Genomic DNA, 20,024 nt, shown 5'->3' on the forward strand with positions numbered 1-20,024 from the left:
CCCAGTAGTTTTTCATTTCTGAACTGCACAGGAAGCAATCGTGAAAACACTGTCCCTATATCATCATAACTGGCAAAAGGAAGACGAGAAACAATCTCTTCAGTTAAGAATCTTCCCGGTGTTCTAGGAACCCAAAGGAGACCAAAAAGTTTGTGGTTTATCTGTCCTTACACTGTACATTGTCAATATAGGGAATGTGAAACAGAACCTACCGGTATACACATGTGTGCGCGCGCACACAGACACACATGGGCACACCCCTTGTTAGACAAATCTAATGGTTTTATAATTAAGCAGATTGGAGACAGATGCCATCAAAGATTTTCTCTGTAAACTTCTGTGGCTGGAGAGAGATTAAACTAGGCTGATTACTAATTTAGCCTACAGATAAAAGGTAACGCATGACACACAGTTCCTATTCTGTTTACAGTGCCATCCCACATCCACTAATTCAAAGGAAGAATTGGCACCTGGATTAAGAGTCCTTATAAACCTTTTTCCTTTATTCAGGAAGAGCCAATTATTCAGGATGATTGAATGCCAACATAATTGAATAATCAAAGCTTTACAAATCTGAGAATTAAAACAATTCTTATTCCACTTTCATATCTGAAGCTCTTGCTAACTAGCGACCAGGTGCGTGAGTTGCAAAGAATTAGTTATTGTCTCACAATAGGAATTTCGTTATAAACCAGACCAAAGTGTATTGGCTAGTCATTCCGAATGTGGATCAGGTAAATTAAAGGCAAAGGTAAATTTCAGATAAACAGATAAATTAATCTAGACGTCCATGATATCATAGGATCCAATGGGGGTGATGTGAGGAGAAAGCAAATAAAAAGCGAGGGTTAGAACTACAAAAGCAATGCAGATGTCTCTATCTTCTGCACCAAATGGTTTCCATAACTGCATTACACACAAATTTTACCTGCAACAATTATACAATCAACTAAATCACTATTTAAAACAGCAAGTTAAGCAGAGAAATTTTGAGTCAAGAAAAGGACCTTAAAAAAAAAATTATGAAGTCAAAGCATTTTCTTGAATCACATTACTGAATTGTGATTCCTCTTTTAAGGCTCCATGCAACACAAACCAAATCCTAATAGCCTTGCTTATGTGAGTAATCTATCCCTCATTCATTGCTCATGGCATTTTCAAAGCTGGCATTTGATTGCACCCATGCTGACAAAAAGCCCTGTGTCTGGAAATCGCCAAGAAGGTGGCATGGAAGCATGGTCTGGTGGACAGATGCCCACGGAGGATTTTTCAGAAGGGCCCAGGACAGCTCCAAGGCTGATCTAATTGCTTAAAAATTAGTTGCAGTCTAGGTACAATTAAGCCAGGAGGCACAGGCTACTGTGTCCAAACAGCAGCCCAACACACACGCACACACACTTGAAAGACACAGAAAGGGGAAGACAGGATTTGCTGAGGTTTTATAGGATTAGTATGGGGAAGGAGGGTGGGCTAGGAGAGGTGAGGGAGAGGAGGTAGAAGAGCCTGGAACTCAGAGAAGAGATACTGTGGGTTAGGGGAACAGTATCAGGAAGAGTCTCTAGTGCAGCATGTGATGATGCTGGGGCTGGTACATCATGAGACAATTTAGATAGGAGCCAGTAAGCCAGGGGTAGGCGATACACATACACGAGCCAAATCCAGACCACCAGATGCTTTTGAACAGACCCCACCCCCCCAAAAAAATTATTTACTTATTATCAGTATTGTTGTTATTTTCTCTGGAGTCTGGACCTTAACTATACCTTGACCAAAAAATTTGGACATTGACAAAAAATAATTGACTATATCTCTGAAGGGGAAGCAGGGCTCAGAGGAGGAGGTGCATTTACCATCCTAACAGGATCTATGCACCTTGAAGGACTTTCATCATCCTAAGGCACAGGTCACACCAGGATATAGGCTATTCTACCCTGTCTATTCAGGTTCTCATACCACACTCAATAGAGTGGTATTTGTGTGCCTAGACTGACTGCTGAAGTCATCCAGCATCTCTGTATGAGCTGAAGGGGGAGCCATGGGGGGCAGCCATGTCTTCTCTGTAATAGTCAGGGTCACCATAGCATCCAGTAATTCTTGCCACTTGCCCTTTCAAAGGACTCTCTCTGTACATAGGAGACAGCTTTAAGGCTACAATCCACAGGGGTTTAAGTTTCCCTATGGATAGAGAGATCCAACACCAAATTATATAGTTATTCTTTGCCGTGGATTTCTTCCCATCTGTACTGGGCACAGCACACGTGTTCTGAAGGGACCAAGGGGAGACAATACAGCCAATAAATAGACCACATACCTATTCCATTGATAGATGGGCAGTTATGGTGGCTGTCTACCCAAGACCATGTCACAAGTTTTATACCCTGCCATAGACCCACACAGCATTTATCCAGGACATAACCTGAAGGCACAAACTCTACATACTGTCAGCACGGAAGGTTTGTAAATATTTGCCCAGGAGCTCATCCTTGAGAAGGAGCATTTCTGTCATTCTGGTGTAAGTTTCTTAGTCTCCTTAGATAAGCTTCCTTTTGTCTGTCCCCATCCTCTCTGCTATCTCCCTCATCACCTGTCCCTGTGTGTGGCAAATCTCCAAAGGTGCCTAAAATAGCATACATTTACCTGCTCACCGCTGGTATCCAGGCCTCAGATGTGATGTGCTAATTTACAACTGGCAGGTTTCTGTTCAACTCCGACTCCTCAGGTAATTGGCATGACAGGTGCTCAGGCAATTTGGGTGTAGCCAAACACCAGCTTTGAAAATTCCCTGGGTGCTCAACTCCCACTTTAGCCCCTAGATCGAGACCCACATTGTTATTTGTGCTTCTCCAAACTTTTTAAGAGGGTGAGCCACGGTGTGTAGAAACTGCTCCTTATCTGCTTCACATTCCACTCCCACTACATTCGAGCAATGTGTGAAAAGTTGTCTTCACTTTTGAAAGCTGACCAATTCTCCCTGTTTATTTGATGCTATTTCTGAAGCTCCATGAATTTAGAGGCTGGTGAGGCCATTTTACTGTCCCAGCAGGCTTCAGGTGCCCCATGAGAGAACTGCTGAGGTGACTTGAATGAGTGACCTTAGAGCAGCAGGGAGAGAGAGAGCATTTAGAAACAGGGAGAACAGCAGAGCACAACATCATCTAGCGGTGAAGATGTGAAAATCCCAGTGCCTGGGTACCCAGCAGAACTGAATACATAAATGAAACAGGCTCCCAGAGCGGTTAGATTTACGGAAAGCACCATCTCATTCTACTTTGAAAATTCCTTGTCCGAGTTTACCAGAACTACTTGCTCACATCCTCTGCACAGTGTCCAAAGGGGGCCATTTGAAAACTCCCCTGGGTGTCTCCTACATGAAATGTAGAACTTCAAGCTTAGAAGCTAGTTAATTTTGCCACCTCATCTCTGGGCCTCCTGCTGTCTATTGCCACATGGGAATGAGAGTTATGTTGTGTTCTGTACGCTCTCTACACCTTTATTACAGGAAATAAGATTGTATCTCACTACCAGGTTAGGATGCAGTCCTCCAATAGAAAACTTTAGCTGTTAAATTGAAAAACGGCTTAGCCAAGGCTGTCCAATTGTTCTCATTCCTGTCCCCTCAAAACTGTCTGAATTGCATTAAAAATTGACCCAGGCCCTCACTGTGATCAAATATTTCTGAAAGGATACAAACAGATTTCAAATTGATGTGATCAAAAATATCAGATATACAATTTGCTTAGAATGCTATTAATCTAAAATATACCAATAAATCAAACAAACGATTAGCAAATGGGCACATTTCTGTAGTCTTTATTTGAGCAGAATTCTCATTTGAATCTGGGTCTTGGAATGTGTGGACTTTATTGAATTTAGTGACTTTGATGCTGTTAAGGAGTCAGACTGGATATCCCACATAGGGCTTTTGGGAGGCAATTCTGCCAATGGGCCCTGATCTAGCAAAGCATGTAAGCATGTGCCTAACTTTAAGCATCCAAATACTCCTATTGAAGACAAATGGGACTATTTGCTTTTCAAGATCTATAAGAGGGCAGAATTTGCAGATAATGAAAAACCGTGTAGAGAAAGATCCTGTATCACATGCAGAGAATATCACACCTCACTCTTATACAATGTTTTTGTTCTATAGATCTCAAAGCACTTTACAAAAGGAAGTAAATTTTATCATCCCTGTCTTACAGATGACAAAATATGAGAGACAGAAAGATGAAGTGACTTACCCATTGGCACCCAGAAAGCCAGTGTCAGACCCAGGAATAGAACCCAAGTTTTATATTTAAAGGGGACAGAATGAGAGCTTTAGGTGGTTTGGGGACTTAAGAGTCAATTTAATTTTACTTATTCAGGCTTGTGTATTGCAGTTAATATCCAGGAAGGAACCTGTAACTTTGTCAGTCAATACTGTACTGAGATCTACAAGGAATTTTAAAATAAACTCTGGGAGATGCATTCAGGAGTCTGCCTGATGATTAACAGAAATTAGTTCTCCAGATCTGCACCAGCCATGAAATAAATTCCATACAATTACATTTGTTAAAAATAATCAGCTTATAACAATAATGACCTTGAAGTGGGGCATTTCCTGGGGATTAGTGGCCACATGAGGCTCCTTGGCTGTGTTTTAAGCCATCTAGTCCTTCCAGCTGGTCATTAAGTCCTAGGAAATGCCCTCTACCTCTTGCATCATTGTCTAAATTGATGCTGTTAAAAAGTCAAACTTTAGCTTTCTTACTCCAGTTTAAATTTAGGGTTAGGGTTAGGACCCACCAAGTCCTGTGCTCAGATTTACCCTAGGAGCCAGCCTCTTTAAATCTACCTGCACTGCATACTTTTAAAAATACAAACATATAAATAGAGAGTATGTCTACACTGCAGTTGCAGCTTTGCTGCATCGGGACCTGAGCTAGCTAAATTAAAGCTAGCTTGGGTTTGTCTACACAAGCTGCAGTCACACCCTATGACTTCAGTGTGAACATATCCTGAATCTTATCCTTATTGTCCCCATTTACCAGGCCTCCACAATGCTGTAAGGAAGGTGGATGTAACCAGTGGATACCTTACCCAGAGCAGAATGCCCTCGGGAGTAATATACTGGGCCTTATTATTGAAGAGACTGGTGTACAACCAGTATAACTCCATTGACTTCAGTGGAGTGTCTCCTGATTTCAGCCAATGAAAATGAGAGGAATATGAATATCTGGTGCTTAGCTGTAGTGTTACCAAACATAGTGGTGTAAGTAATTAATAGTACTTAGTCTGTGAAATTAATAATAAAAGTCATAAATGGACAATACTAGACAACAGCATTAAACAGTGCATTCTTTGCTTCTATATAGTTCTCACTATTTTGTGATATTGGTCACAATAAAAGCTGGTTAAATAAATACACAATTGTGTAATTTGTGAATAATTTTAGAGAATAAAAGTGAGAAGTTCAGTTTCCTGTTAGTTGTGAGATGATGACATTTGTTGTTCACAAGTATTTTAGATTATTTCAGGTATTCATGAATCTTTTGCAAATGTTAGCATGAAGATGTGCTATTCACTGTTCCATTATTTAAAGAGATTCTGTCATCCAGTCAGTGAGCAGAAACAATCCTGTGTAATATAGGTGACATGAACTGCATTACAAATATAGAACACTGAAGAGTTGAAGTGAATTCTTTGAGAATGACTGATGGGATGAAAGTTATTCTCAGCCTATTTGGTGGATACTTACCAATATTGAATACATTAGCCAAAAAAAATCAGGATTGGTTTGCAGAGAATGTTACTTGCTACAAATAATTTGTTCTGCTCCACTTACATTAATGTTATGCATTAGCTCCTGCCATTTATTTTTTCCTCTTTAGTACTATGAAAAGCTTAAGCAAAGAGATTCCCGTGTTAGCTGGTTTTCTGACCACCCACACTCTACAGGATAGTGTGGAACTAAGAGCATGGTAGGGATTGACAGATGTCTGAAGTCACCATTCTTTCAAACAGTTTTAAATTTCAAACAAACAGCTGGGTGCATAAAGGAAGTAAACAGTAGCTAGACAACTGTTACACAGCTGACCAAAGCTCCAAAAGTAAGTACGATATGTTTTGAAGCTAGGGGAAGGTTTAAGCAAAGTACTGTTGGGAAAGTCTCCATAATTGTAACACAAGTGCAGATAATCCAAAGACATTATTTCATATGTAGCTACACGTGTTACATATTTGCAGGCCATACAACTGCATGAATGTTTTCAGTAAGTTTAAGCATTCCACAATCAGTGTTACATCTAAAAGGACTGGGGCTGGAGAGAAAGAGAATGGACACTCACCTCCACTGAGCTTTATAATTTACTTAAGGTCCCAATCATTCTCTTGCTAAGACAAAACTCCCACTGGAATCGGTGGGAATTTTGCCCAAGTACGACTATTAGGACTGACCCCTAACCTTTGTACAGAAATCCTGAGCTGCCTTACACACCTGCAGAAGACTTAAAACCGATTAGCCATGAAATGGAGGCCATAACCAGCAGAGTTCCTAGGCAGAGGGACACTGCTAATTCCTGAGCATTGTGGAGATCTCAGTAATGGATCTCTACAGCCCCTTACTGTGCACCCACACACTACTGATCTACTGGGCCAACACCCCACATGGAAGGGGAACAGCAGGCTACATCTGCTTTCCCTCAATGCTCTGTTTGAATAGCTGCAACCCAGCTGCATAGGCTCAGCCTCAAGCCCTCTAGTGTGTGTGCGCACGGGCAGCATAGTGCTTTTATGTGAGCTTTGCTCCATTCCCTAGGGTTTGACCTCACTTACAGTGTATTTGATTTCGGCTAAAATGAAACAACTCCACTACAACAACTAAGGCTTAAGTCTCAAAGCGCGCTTCTAAATATTCCCAGCACAGTTGGCATTGTGGAGTTTTAAGTCCTGCACTATTCTTAGATGGAGCTGCAGCAGTTGGAAAATACTCAGTTGCAATCAACACATCCCACAACATGCTCAAGGGCTGCTATCTTATATAAAAAGTGCCTGTCCCTGATCTAGGCACTTGAACAATTTCTATTAAAAAAAACCTCCCATATTCATATCAGAAGAGCAACTTGTTTTAAACTAAAGTTTCAGCTGAAGTGGGACATTTAAATACAAAATAGAAACCATTTGTTAGTTTCTTTGGATGAATTTCCATTTTCAGAAATATATAAATGCTTTTCCAGGTATTTATGGCCCATTAATTGTTATATTGCCAAGGAATATATGGTAAACCATGGAAATGATTCAAAAAAATTGAATATATTTGGTCAGTTTATTGAATATCCTAAAAAAGTATGGACAAGATTCAGTTAGTACAATCACTTTTTGAGGTTGATTAATCTGTGTAATAACAGGTATGTTGAATATAGATCCAACACAGATATATACACAGTAGATACTCTCCAGGATGTGCTATGCTAAGCAAATATTCCTAGGACAATTATATAGAGAAATTAATCTGCAATGTAACATTTATATATCATCTTTTATGAACTCTGACAAGGCATTTTACTATAAACATGATCAAGATAATCAAAGTTTTAAAATAATCAAAAAGGCAATGGCAAACAGGTGTTTCTTTAGTTTAGTTTAAAAGCTATAACAGATTTGGGGTTATGAATAGAAACAGGAAGGGAGTTCCACCAACAGCAACAATCACTCAGAGCTCTTCCTCCCAAAGATTCAGGGTGTGGGCTTGCTTGGGCAAGCAAGGAAAACAGGATTTTTTCAAGGTAGCTCAACATGCTGGGTACTAAACACTTGAAAGTCTGGACCTGAGCTCTGGAAAAGTCTGACACCAAGGGTCATCAATAGGAGTTTTTTCCACTGACTTCAGTGGAGCCAGGACTTCACCCTTATTACCTAAGAAGGAGAGAGAGAGAGAGAGAGAGAGAGAGAGAAATTGATTTACATTACTATGTAATTTGATGGAAAGCCAATACGGGGTAATATGTTAAATCTACTGGGTACCTTTAAGAATACAGACTGTAGTGTAATTGTAAAATAGGGAACATCTGCAAACAAGTTAACAGTAGCTAAAAGGAGTCAGAGCAAATCTCCCAGCCTGGTGATACCATGGGTATGGTTGGAAAACATTCCATTTTCAAAATATATAATATTACAAGTCACTAATAATGTTCATAAACTCTTCAGTCACCACCAGGAACTACCCATGTTCTAAGGTGATATTTTAAAAGCCTCATGTTCCTAGTTCTTCTAATAGTTTTAAAGCTCGCTCATATTTGGGACCATTTCTTATTATGGAATCCTTTCATGAGCCATTGCCACTCCCAATCCCACTCACAGTTTGTAGTCCTTGTGGATACAAGTGTTTTCCGAAGGCAGTATCAAGATCCAATGAAAATAAACTCCTTTTAATGTGCTGGGTGTTGCTAATTGGTAACTTCCTCCCATTTTGTATTGTCCCTGTGTTATTTGTTTCCATTCCTTGCATTTAAGATTTTATGTTTCTGTAACTGAGTCTTCTCTCATTGCCTAAGTCTGCCAGTGCACCAAATATCCAATTCATATGCAGGTTGTTCTGGCCTACTTGTGAAACATCTGTTCATTGGTGTGCTTGTTGGTCAGAAAGAGCCTCTGTAAACCACAAAAAAGTTCTAGATGGGGTAAAATGATCAGGGCATATCTCTGGATGAAAACCGACCCATGCCACAACACTCTGAAAGCACAGCTGGATGAAGCAGCCCGAAGTGCATTTCAGAATACCAGTGAAATTGGCCATTGACCTTGAAAGTGCCCAGAAGTTTTTTTATGCTTATCTAAGCTGCTTTTATTTATCATAAATTCACCATGACTTCCAACATTGTTTTTTTTCCTGTCAATCTCCCATAAGAATGGTCTTACTTGTTCTATTAGTATCTTTAAAGAACTAAATTGCTTGGATCCTGGCTATGCAAGAGACCACGTCCTCCTCAATGGTATTACGGTATTCAAGGTCAGCTAAGTCACTCCAGCCAGCAGCCTTCTGGTTTAATTAACAAAAGGCTGTGGCAAGGCATTCTCAGTGAGAGAGGCCCACAACTCTAGAATTTATTGTCTCTCCCCCATCCCCCAAAAAAGACAAACTTAAAGCTACATATAGACAAACTCATGGTGAAGGCAAGTTTACCCTATTAAAAACAATAACAGCACTTAGCAGAAAAGAGAGACTAGACCCTCAGCTGGTGTAAGTTGGACTCACTCCATTGGCTTTTAAAAAAATATAAAGATGTTAATGGGATCTTGCTAATTTACACCCACTGCAAATCTGGTCCTATAACTGTAGTCAAACATCTATTCCCTAACAAACAAAGGGGTTATTACCTGTTGATTAAGAGGAGTTGCTTATAACCTCAATAATACAGAATTCTCTTTTGATTTAGTTTAGTGTTTCCCTTCAGACTGCAATTTCAGTTTTCAGGGCCCATTTCTATTTTCAGTTATGCTGGATTACACAGTTTAACACTATTTTTACAATTACCATTAAAAGCCATAAGCGAGGATATGGAAAAGTGGGTGAAGGGACTGATGTGGCATGATTTTTCTGTGCTGCTCTTTAGAATTTGCTTTTAGGAGCACAAATCTCAGAAACAAGATCCATATTCATTTCCAGCTGTGAATGTGTCTCTTCAGGCCCACTTGTGAACTTTTATCATAATGTTCTGTTCCCCTAAATTCCCACCCACTTCATTACATGACTGTATAATGCAATTGTTTCACCATTTGCCTTGGATACACATTAGGCAATCTGACTCCTACATTAGGAATCCATGGCAAAATGGAAACAAATGAATAAAGGGGATGAACACAAAAGAATGTGATTTGCATGACAGATCAAGTGGCACAATCACCCTTTTCTAAGTAACTCAAAATATCAGTCCATCCAAAGCAGAAATATACATTACATGACCACCCGCAATAGAAAAGACAGGTTAAATACACTTTTCCACTAGAAGATTTTTTTTCCCTTTAATTTATGGACTAGGTAAGATATTTCCAAAGGAAACTATTTTATCTGTCAGCTTTCAGGAATCTTGCAGACTGAAAGCACAGCTGTTTGGATCCACTGATTTGACAATATGTAATGTCTTGGTTACTGCACTGTTATTGGTGAAGCAGGCTTAAGGGCAGACAAAGTGACAGCTGGCCCATTTCTTCTTTTGCCATGTAAATCCAGTTTAGAATAGGATTAACATAACTGGAAAATAACCTAGTGGCTGAACCAAAAATTCTACCTAGCAACAGGTTAATTGAGAAACACACTTCAAATACTTTCATAATAATGGGCACTTACAGAGCCCAGTAGCATTACTCATACTTGCCTTTCCTTTTTAGAGTAACCTTGAACTCTGCAACATAGATGAGGGAAAGAAAACATTAAATCTCAGCTAGTACATCTCCTTATGGCCACTTAACTGCTAATAAAGTACTCTTTAATAAATCCCACCTGTAGACTATGTGATTTAGGAACTTACTTCCTTTTGAAAGTCAATTGGACTTAGGCAATTTAAGAAAATGTTACCATACATTGATAGCATCTACTATAGTTGAAGTTTGAATGATACTGATAGACACCAAAGGAAGTCTCATCTAGCTCTTTTCAGCTGGAGGTATGGTAGATCGAGAACACCTGATTCTGTTCCCATGCACCGTGGGCAGTCATTTACATCAGGGCTAAGTATAAAATGTCCCAAATCCAAGTGGCAGGATTTTACACCCACTATGCAAAGGACTTCACAAAGGTTCAGACAAAGGGAGAATCAGGGCCAATAGCTTGGATAGAATGGGGGCTTCTCAGGGCCACTCCTTCTCCACAAAAAATTGCTTATAGATTTAGAACATTCAAATCTTTGTTTTAAGCTTACTATACACATATAATGGAAATACAGATCATAAATTAGGCTGGCTTTCCTGGGGGTTGTCAGTTGGCCACCCAAACTACATCTAGCTGAATCACTGCATACAAGTTGTCTGCCTAGATGTAATTACTATTTTGGGGCTTGGTCTTGAAAAAGATTACCTCAATAGCTCCACTGGGCCTAGTTCTCCAATGCCTTGCACTTTGTGTAGTCATTTACACTTCTCCAGAGAGTGTTACCAAACCAGTTCAGAATGGTAGAATTTTGTACACTCTTTCCATAGGTGTGAATGATTACAAGAGGTGCAAGATCATGGAAATTAAGGGGCCATTTGAACTCAAGTTTGAACCCATACTGGTTTTACATCCATGGAATTCCACTGATGACAGAGAGCAGAATTTGGCCTCAAATGGCTTCTTTATCTTGGTCATTAGCATTCATCTCCTTTAGGAATGGGTATGGTTCTAAAACTCAGGTAAGCATCCAAAACTTAAGACAATTTCTATAGATTCATAAGGCCAGAAGGGATCTCTGATCATCTATAGATTTTAATAAGAATGAAACAAGTAGGAGTCTATGAAAAAGTAATTAGGTTCGATAGAAGTATATCATGTTACAGAAAATTATTTTTCTCACTCTAGGATTCTATAACAGGGATATTATTAAGTTCTATGGGGGTAGTTAAGTTGTTTTCTTTTAAATCCGTAAGGGAATGTTTATCTGGACATATCCAAACTTCCGTGGCCTGCCACACTTGCACAATCAGGCTCTTGTGATAGCTCAGTACTTCAGGCTTTGAACAGCAAACTTCACCTTTCTTGTGGTATTTTTAATTTTAGGTGCTGACCCAAACCAGGAAGAGCAGAACATGTTAATAGTGACACAAAAAAATTAGTTCTCTCATCATACAGTGAACATGAGTTAATTTCAAATTTTGAACAAAAGTTCAAGGTGGATCTTGAAGACATTAATGCATCCCTAAACTCTGCGTGAAGGGAAGCATACTGCTTAGATGCATGGGCAAATGATGGCATAAATATGGGATATGCAATTAAGTATTGAATCCTATCAGGATCTGTAGAGGGAAGATTCACTTACGATAGATCACTTGTAAGCTGTCAATTCTGTTGCATCTCAGCATTTGTCAGTAGCTGGTCTATATCCATTATGGTGATGTACTGCTAGTTATGTAGGTGGGCAGCTTTCGGACCCAGCCAGGGGAATAAAAAGTGTGAAGTCAGGAGCCTGAGGCAAAGGGGGTAGGGTTGGAAGCAGCTTGGATCTTGCATATGGTTCAGGAGCAAAATCCAGGTGATGAGCTATAGGCAGGTACTGGTGGTGCTGACTCAGAATGGAACATGGGGTGAGGGAAAGATAGTGAAACACCAAGGTACTTGCTGGAGGTTTACACATCTATAAAGAGAGAGGATCCGTGGCACTGAGGCAGGTTTGGTGCTGCACCTCACCTATGGCTAACAACCCAGGCACAGGGGGGCATAAAAACATACACACCTACCATTCACTGAATGAGAGGTCAGAGCAACAGGCAAATAGTTTCATCCATCTCTCCTCAGCATTGGTGAAAGTCATTTCCTTGCACCAACTCATTACATGTGAAGTGATCCCATGATTTGAATCACAGTGTATTTAGTGTCTGTGCATTAAGTGCAAAGAGAGTGGAGACACTGACAGATCCTTGTATACAGCGTATTTGCAGACATTACAGTTACACATTGCTGAGGGCTGAAGTGATTCCAGACTCACATTACATCTTATGTGTACCCAGCTTCAGCTTTTACGCATGTGCTAGGATTTTTTCAGTGAGTGGATTTTATCTGAGGCAGTTCCACCCATTTTGGAGGTTTCCCAGTCTGATTTTAGAAGGCTCACTCCCCATCATATAACCAGAAAGGTGAAAACGTACACCATCCCTTAAGCAGCACAATACCAAGTTCCAAAGCACATGACAGATATACACATCTCATTCTGCTCAGCTGAATAGCCACCCAATACGAGAGCTCTGTTAGAACACAAGCACTAGAATTCTCAAAGGCATACTGGTGATCTTCAGGTAGAGAGCCCGACCCTGTAGTCCTTAGCCAGGATGTTGAAGCCTGAGGATCTGACTCCTTTACTATGTACAGTTATTGGTGCTTTCAAGTCTACAGCATATTGCTGTACACTTTTTTCATTAAAGACATACATATAAGGAAAAGTGAATTGTGGCTTGTGTCTGAGTGCATTTGTACCATGTTCCTGGAAATTGTGCTTTGGGCATGAAACAGTTAAAGAAACTATGGCCAGCTAACTGTGCACATTAAAACAAAGAGTTGGCAGCTTCTGAAGGAAAAGGGCTTGTGCTCCACTGTTCAAACTTGTCAGTCAGCTCATGCCAGCACTCTCCACGGCTGCCTCCCCACCGCACCCTCATTACATGTGTCTGCTTCTGCTGATCTGCTCATCTGTTCAGAGACTCACCGGATAAGTCAGAAATTCTCCCTTCTCTGTGCTGTGGAATAGGATCACAAGCCATCCAGCTTTTCTTGAATCTCTCACAGGTGGCTCTTTGCCTATGGTATCTTTTCTTCTCCCTTCACCGCTTGTCTGTTTTTAATTTCCAGAATGGAAGAAGCTGAACTGCTGAAGGAAAGATTCCAGGCCATAACAGTAAGTGCTTACAGTTAGAACCCATGAGGATAGGCTTAGAAAAATCAGTGCATTAATACAATATTGTATGTTTTCTGAAGAATCATTTGTTCCATAAAGGAACAAGAAAAAAGCATCTATTTCTGCTTGAACTGGTTACTTTTCCTTTATTTGCTTTGTAAGTTATATGCTGTGATACAGTAAATTTGCCAGTACCCATTTTATTATGGTTTAAAGACTAAATCCAGTGCACTGAGGTCAAAAAGCCGGTCTTCTTGAGCTAGAAGCTCTGCAACTGATAAATTACCATATTTCACAGGCAAAAAGTAACTAGGGCCTTGAAATCTTTTTGCCCCTCTATATCATAGAATGAAGTAACACTGCAGGATTGCTAGTTTCTGCAAATGTTAAAGCTTAAATTGTAAAAGTCAGAAGAAAGAGCATGGGCTGACTGAATTCCAAGCTATCAGCTTTCCGTAGAACAAGAGATTGAGGGATATTTATAAAGAATGTAATGTATGCCAAAGACTGTAGAAGATACCTTCATTACTGCTCTAAACAGAATTCTGCTTTGAATGTTTATGTGGTGGGGGGGGGCTTTTAGATCTCTTTAAAACAAGGTGCATAGATGGCTGAAGTTGATGTAACAACAAAAAAAGTCACTCAAATCTACAGGACCCTGATTTAACCCCCAATGAAATCAATTAGATTAGAGAAGGGTTAAATTGGGGCAGAATTCAGCTCTGGATGAGACAAAAAGAAAAGAAAATCTGTAGTAGGATAGTTCAGGTTTGATTAATTACAGGCAACCTTTAAACCAATGCCTTTGTTTTCAAGCCCCCCACCCCACACTCCATATGATGGGTTAGAATTATATGATCTTGCAATTAGCGGTCAAAGATAGATTATATTGCCTGGGTAAATAGCCAGTGGTATTAAAAAAACCTACCAGCACTAAGCACATCACGGATAAACATGAAGGATCCTAGATGGAAATTCTGATAAAGCGTTGAACTGGACTTTGTTTTTACTTGTTGCATCTTAAAACACCACCCATCTACTAGACTTTAGGACAATGGTTTGCAAACTTTTCTTCTGGCGACCTAGCTGAAGAAAATTGTTGATGCCCATGACCCAGTGGAGCTGGGGATATGGGGTTTGGGATGTGTGAGGGGCTCAGGGCTGGGGCAGAGGATTGAGGTGTGGGGTGAAGCCAGGAATGAAGGGTTGTCTGCAGGCACCACCACCCCCAGCTCCCATGGGATTGGGAGTGTGGAGCTGGTACTCGGGGCAGGGGCAGTGCGCAGAGCCCTGTGGCCCCGCCATCTAGGAGCCAGACCTGCTGCTGGCCGCTTCTGGGGCGCAGCGCGGTGTCAAAACAGGTAGAGACTAGCCTGCCTTAGCCAGGCAGCACCCCTGATGGGACTTTTAACGGCCCGGTTGGCGGTATTGACCAGAGCCGCTGTGACCCAGTGCTTTACATTCCGTGACCGCGTACTGGGTCGTGACCCGCAGCTTGAAAACCACTGCACCAGGAAGTACAGCTAACAGCATATTCATTTCAGGCCTGATCCATTTCCCCCCTAAGATCTTTGGATGGATTTTCATTAACTTTAATGATGTCTAGACCAGGCTCAAGCTGGAACCTGGTTTTCAGCGCACAGCCTCAAAGCTGAGAAGTTTTTTTAGAGGGCCAGCAGATGGAATAGCTGGAAGGGGTTGAACTTTTCTCTCCTTAGAAACACTTGAGAAGCAGTTTTTAAAGACTTGTGACCACTTCCTATACCCTATGCTGCCTGTTATAAGACATGGGAAGTCAAGCCTAGGGTTTAGCCAGGTTCTTATTTATTGCACTGGCTGCCTGAAGCAAGTACTTGCCCCTAACTATAGAATCTGTAATATTTGCTGTAGCAAACTGATACTGAGACAAAAACCAGGGCTAAGCCCTCCCTTCCATGAGAAAAGTAGTAGTGGAAGTATTTCGGAACAGTTTTAGATCATGGTGTTTCCTTGGCCTCATCCCATTAGGGTGGCATTTCCCTCCCTGCAGAAGAGATGAGGGTATGTCCTCAAAAGGCTATTGTCTACTTGGATGAGCAACAAGCACTCCTAGGAATCCTTGTAGAAGCAAAGGGGCACAGGCTGGCTCGTTAGCTGTTCTGATAGCCCTAACAATACAGACCCTCTGCTGTGGGGCCTAGCAGACAGGAGAAGAAGCTGGAACTGCTGGGAGTGGAAGACTAGGGGTGCAGTAGGACTTCTGCGTCAGACAATGTTGAAAGGGTCTGTATTTTCCTATGAAGTATACTTCTCTGGTTCTGGTGGTGGAGGGGATCATGGAGAGTGGCTAAACGTTGGTTCCAGCCTCCCAGAGATGCACATTCACAAGCAGTGGAACCACAAAACCATTTACAGTTAGCCTGGAAGATCCATGATGTGAGACTGCTGTCTCTTCCCTTCCCCTCCCCCAGGGTTTGCACAGGGTTCCTCCCCTCCGCACATGAATTATGAAGGACTTAAGGTGACCCTGAGTATTTAGTTAGGCAAGACTTCCATAGACTATAATGGGAGTCAAAAATTAAGGCATCGGGCCATGTCCCACTTTGGTATATGGATGAGAGAAAGGGGCATAGGTACCTCTTCACTGTCACACAAACAGGGCTTCTCTCTCTCCATTGTGAAGAGCGCTAAGAGGCTTCTTGCCTGTAAGCTGAATCTTCAAGGGGGAACGTCCATACTCAGTTGACTAATACTTAACATTTATTCAGCTATTTAAAATGCAGAACCTGTACTGCAGTAAGATCTAGACAAGCACAGCAAAGTGCACCCTAGGGAATGCCCCAACCTGCCTTAAATTCTTTCATGACTAGAAGGCTGCACCTGTGCTCAGTCTCTGTGTGGAATTCGGCCCACTGTATTCAGCAATCAATTTCAGATGAACAGGCGTACATACAGCACCAAAAATGTGTTTTACTTTACTTGGTTAATGGGTAGTTACTTAGGGAGGAGTTATCTGTGGCTATTGCTGTTATGAAGGATGCAAGAACAAAACCTGATGAAGCAGAGCATAGGAGGAAACATGCAAAGTGCATGGTGTTCACTAAAAAAATGTTTTCTTCTTTTAATGTTGTACACTGATCTCATTTTCAGTTGGATTTTTGTTTGTTTGTTTCTTTGCATTCTACTTTAATCCCTTTATGATTGCCTTTTTGTACAGTATTCTTATACACCACTCTTCTGTGTTAGTTTGTAAACAGTAGAGAAAAATGGTTCAAGAGGAAATGATTGTTAATGGAGGATTTTTGTCATTTTGAAAGTGTATTTGGCCGCCTGATTGTTTACTTTGACCTCTTAATACTAAAATAAGGGTTTTTTTAGTGAGTATGTGGACTCCCCAGGCATCTTTCATAATTTATTATTTGTACCAAAGTTAACACAGGTATATTTTAGCATGAATTTAAGCTGGGTGCATTCTCTGGCTTAAAATGTGACTATCAAGAAAATGCATTCCCTTAGAAAGTGGACCAGTCTGTAAATGTGTGTAGTCCGTCGGTTTGACAATGACGTTTTCATGCTCTCCCTTTTTGTGGATTCTGGAGTGACTCTGAAGTCCAAAGCATGAAAACGCATGCTCGTGAGCAGATTGGGCAGACAAAGTCATCGATGAGCGTCTTGGTAGCTATAGCAGTAGTATGATGCTTTTCCCTTGCAACAAACAATCGATTATTTCTGTCCTCTTCAAAGGCTTGGAAAGCTCTGAATGTTGTGTGCTGCCAGGCTGATCTATTTAATGCAGCCTTCTCAAGATCATTCGGGTTTTTTGCACCAAAGTGTATGCTGTTCTTGATGGTGTCCTTGTAGCGCTTTCTGGGGCGGCCTTGATTTCAATGTCCTTGTGCCAATTCTACACAGAAAATTTTTCTGGGGAATCAATATTCAGGCATCTTAATGACATGTCCAACCCAGTGTAGTTGAGCTTTATCAGCATGGCCTCAATGCTTATGGCATTTGACTTTTGGAGAACCTCTAGGTTGGTAATTTTGTCCTGCTAGCAGATCCCCATAATGGCACACAGAGACTGCATATGGAAGGCCTCTGGCTGTTTGATATGCCACTTGTATGGTGTCCAGGTCTCACCGCCGTAGAGGAGGGATGAGAGCACAAAAGAATTATAAAGTTTTATTTTTGTTGAGAGGGTTATGTTGTGGGATTTCAGGACCGTGATAAGTAACTTTCCTAATGACTGAGCTTTCTGCATCCTATTCTGTAAATACAGGCTGACTTCATGACCTGTTCATCTAACAATTGGATTAATTCGAGACACTTATACAGTGATATTAGGAAAGTTCTGTATTAAAGAAAGCTGTGAAGTTCAGAGATGGCATGTTCTTGAAATCAGGATAAGTAGAACAGTAAGAAATTGATGATAGCAGATCTTAGACAAAGCACATTTTATAATAGATGCTGCTGACAAACATCACACACTAATATCTTAAATCCATTGATTGTTAGGTTAAATGAGTTACAGCAGAAACAAAGAATCTTTGATGGATAAGTGTTATAGGGACTGTGTCAAGCTATATTCCAAATATAAACTCACCTTTAGAAGTTGTATCTTGTATTACAGAGATGGGTCAGTAGCACCTTTCAGGGAGATGGAAAACAGAAGTTATGCCCGCTTGTAATTTGACACTTTTCAGAAGAGAAAGTGTGTCAATGCTAATTCACTTACTACAGTCTAACATGGGGGCAATCATACTCTGCCAAGCTACATTCCTCCCCATGTACTTCCAATTGATTAGGTGTTTATCACTTGCTGTCCCCTAGACAGGTACTGTTCCTACCAACAGTCACACAGCTGACAGCCTTCACACCGCTGACAGCCTTCACACCAGAAGTGGCTGACTTCAATAGCAAGTGAAGGGCTTCTCTGGCAGGACACTAGCAACCCCTGGGGCTTGGGGCTACATGTCCATTAAGGCAGGTCCAACATCAGTCAAACACACACGTTCCATCTCAGTCATGAGGGGGGAAATAAACCATCACTGCAGGGCAGCTGCCTGAGTGATGGCCCCTAACTGTAATGACGATCCTGTTTATATTTTGATCATTTATGAACAAAGGGGTGAGGAGAGGCTGCCCTAAGTCCAGAATGTTCATAAATGATCAAAATATAAACAGCATCGCCTTGCACCAAGGAAGGCTTCTATTCCCCTATTTACTCCTTTTCTTGCTTGGATCAGGCACTTCCCGGGCATGACAGTGGAGTAAAGACCAGCTCCTCTCGCTTCCAAAAAGAGATTGAGCAATCCTTTGGGAGATGCCACTTCCTTTTTCTTGTCTTCCTCCACAGCTGTCAGTTCCTCCTCCTAGCAGCTAGGCTAGGCTCATCCTGACAGCTCTTCCCACCACGTTTGGCAGCTCAGGTAGTCTGAGAACCAAACGTCCAACTTTTGGCCCAGTAAAGGGGCATAGCCTTTTCCTAAGTCACATGGGAGGCACATACACCCCTGTCAGAGATCCCTATATGCAGTCTTTTATAGCCTCTAGTCATTACGTCAGTTCTTACTATGGTGCATCATAGTATAGAACAGCAGGTGAGACGTGAGTTAGTTACTGCCCTACCACACATTAATGTAAATGAATAGGTGCCAAAATTGTGAAAGCAATGATTGGCAGTAGAGTGGCCATTAGGGGGACTTGTAATGGTACAAGTTACTCTGTGCTTGATTCAATGCCCATTGAAGTCAATAGGAGTCTTTCTTCTTATTTCAAAGAGAGTTGGATCAAGTCATCTATCATCATTGTATGTTCTCCCCAGATTCTGGAGGCCACTAAAAGTGGCACTGGAACAATTTTTATAGTGGGGGTGCTGAGAGTCATTGAACCAAACTGGATATGATGGAAACCACTTCAAGCCAGGAGGAGTGGCATCACCCTTAGTTCCAGCACCTATGCCAATGGGCACCAAATCAGTAGTCTCCTGGTGACACATAGAGCAGCCACAAGGTTATTTTATATTGGTAGCTCTCTGTGGCTCCAAGGGGCCATCCCAGCAGGTGGGTGTTACCTGGGTGTAGGGACACCCCGGGCATAACCCTTTTCCTTAGCCATGACCTCTGCGCTGTAAATAGGAAGGAAGGTGGTGCTGTGGTGGTGCTACATCACTTAAGAATTCCCCTAGGGGTCCAAGTTAAAGCACCAAAGCAGTGACATGTCACTTTAAAAATTAATGTGTGGGGTTTTTTTTAATTTCCAGGACAAGAGAAAGCTTCAAGAAGAAATCACACAGAAGCGTCTTAAAGTAGAAGAAGAAAAATTAAAATACCAGCATTTGAAGGTATTATTTTGTCAATATCAGCAGCTTAAGTTATTCAACATTTTTAAATATCTGTAAGAGTCAAATAATAAACACAAGGAAAGTCCTAGCCCTGCTATTAGCATTAGGCAAGACTACTGTAATTAAGTGTTGCTTCAGCCTTCAATCTA

At 41.2% G+C, this 20,024-nt stretch overlaps 1 protein-coding gene across 1 annotated transcript in view; it reads left to right on the top strand.

Moving 5' to 3' along the window:
• The window catches only part of PALMD (palmdelphin), a 66,337-nt gene that overhangs the window by 17,982 nt on the left and 28,331 nt on the right, over positions 1-20,024 (top strand). The window contains exons 3-4 of the mRNA XM_045027135.1: positions 13,511-13,556; positions 19,795-19,875. Of these exons, the coding sequence (XP_044883070.1) occupies positions 13,511-13,556; positions 19,795-19,875 (127 nt within the window). The remainder of the gene's footprint in view (positions 1-13,510; positions 13,557-19,794; positions 19,876-20,024) is intronic.

This window comes from Mauremys mutica, chromosome 8 (genome assembly GCF_020497125.1).
Source record: "Mauremys mutica isolate MM-2020 ecotype Southern chromosome 8, ASM2049712v1, whole genome shotgun sequence".
Taxonomy (NCBI): Eukaryota; Metazoa; Chordata; order Testudines; family Geoemydidae; genus Mauremys; species Mauremys mutica.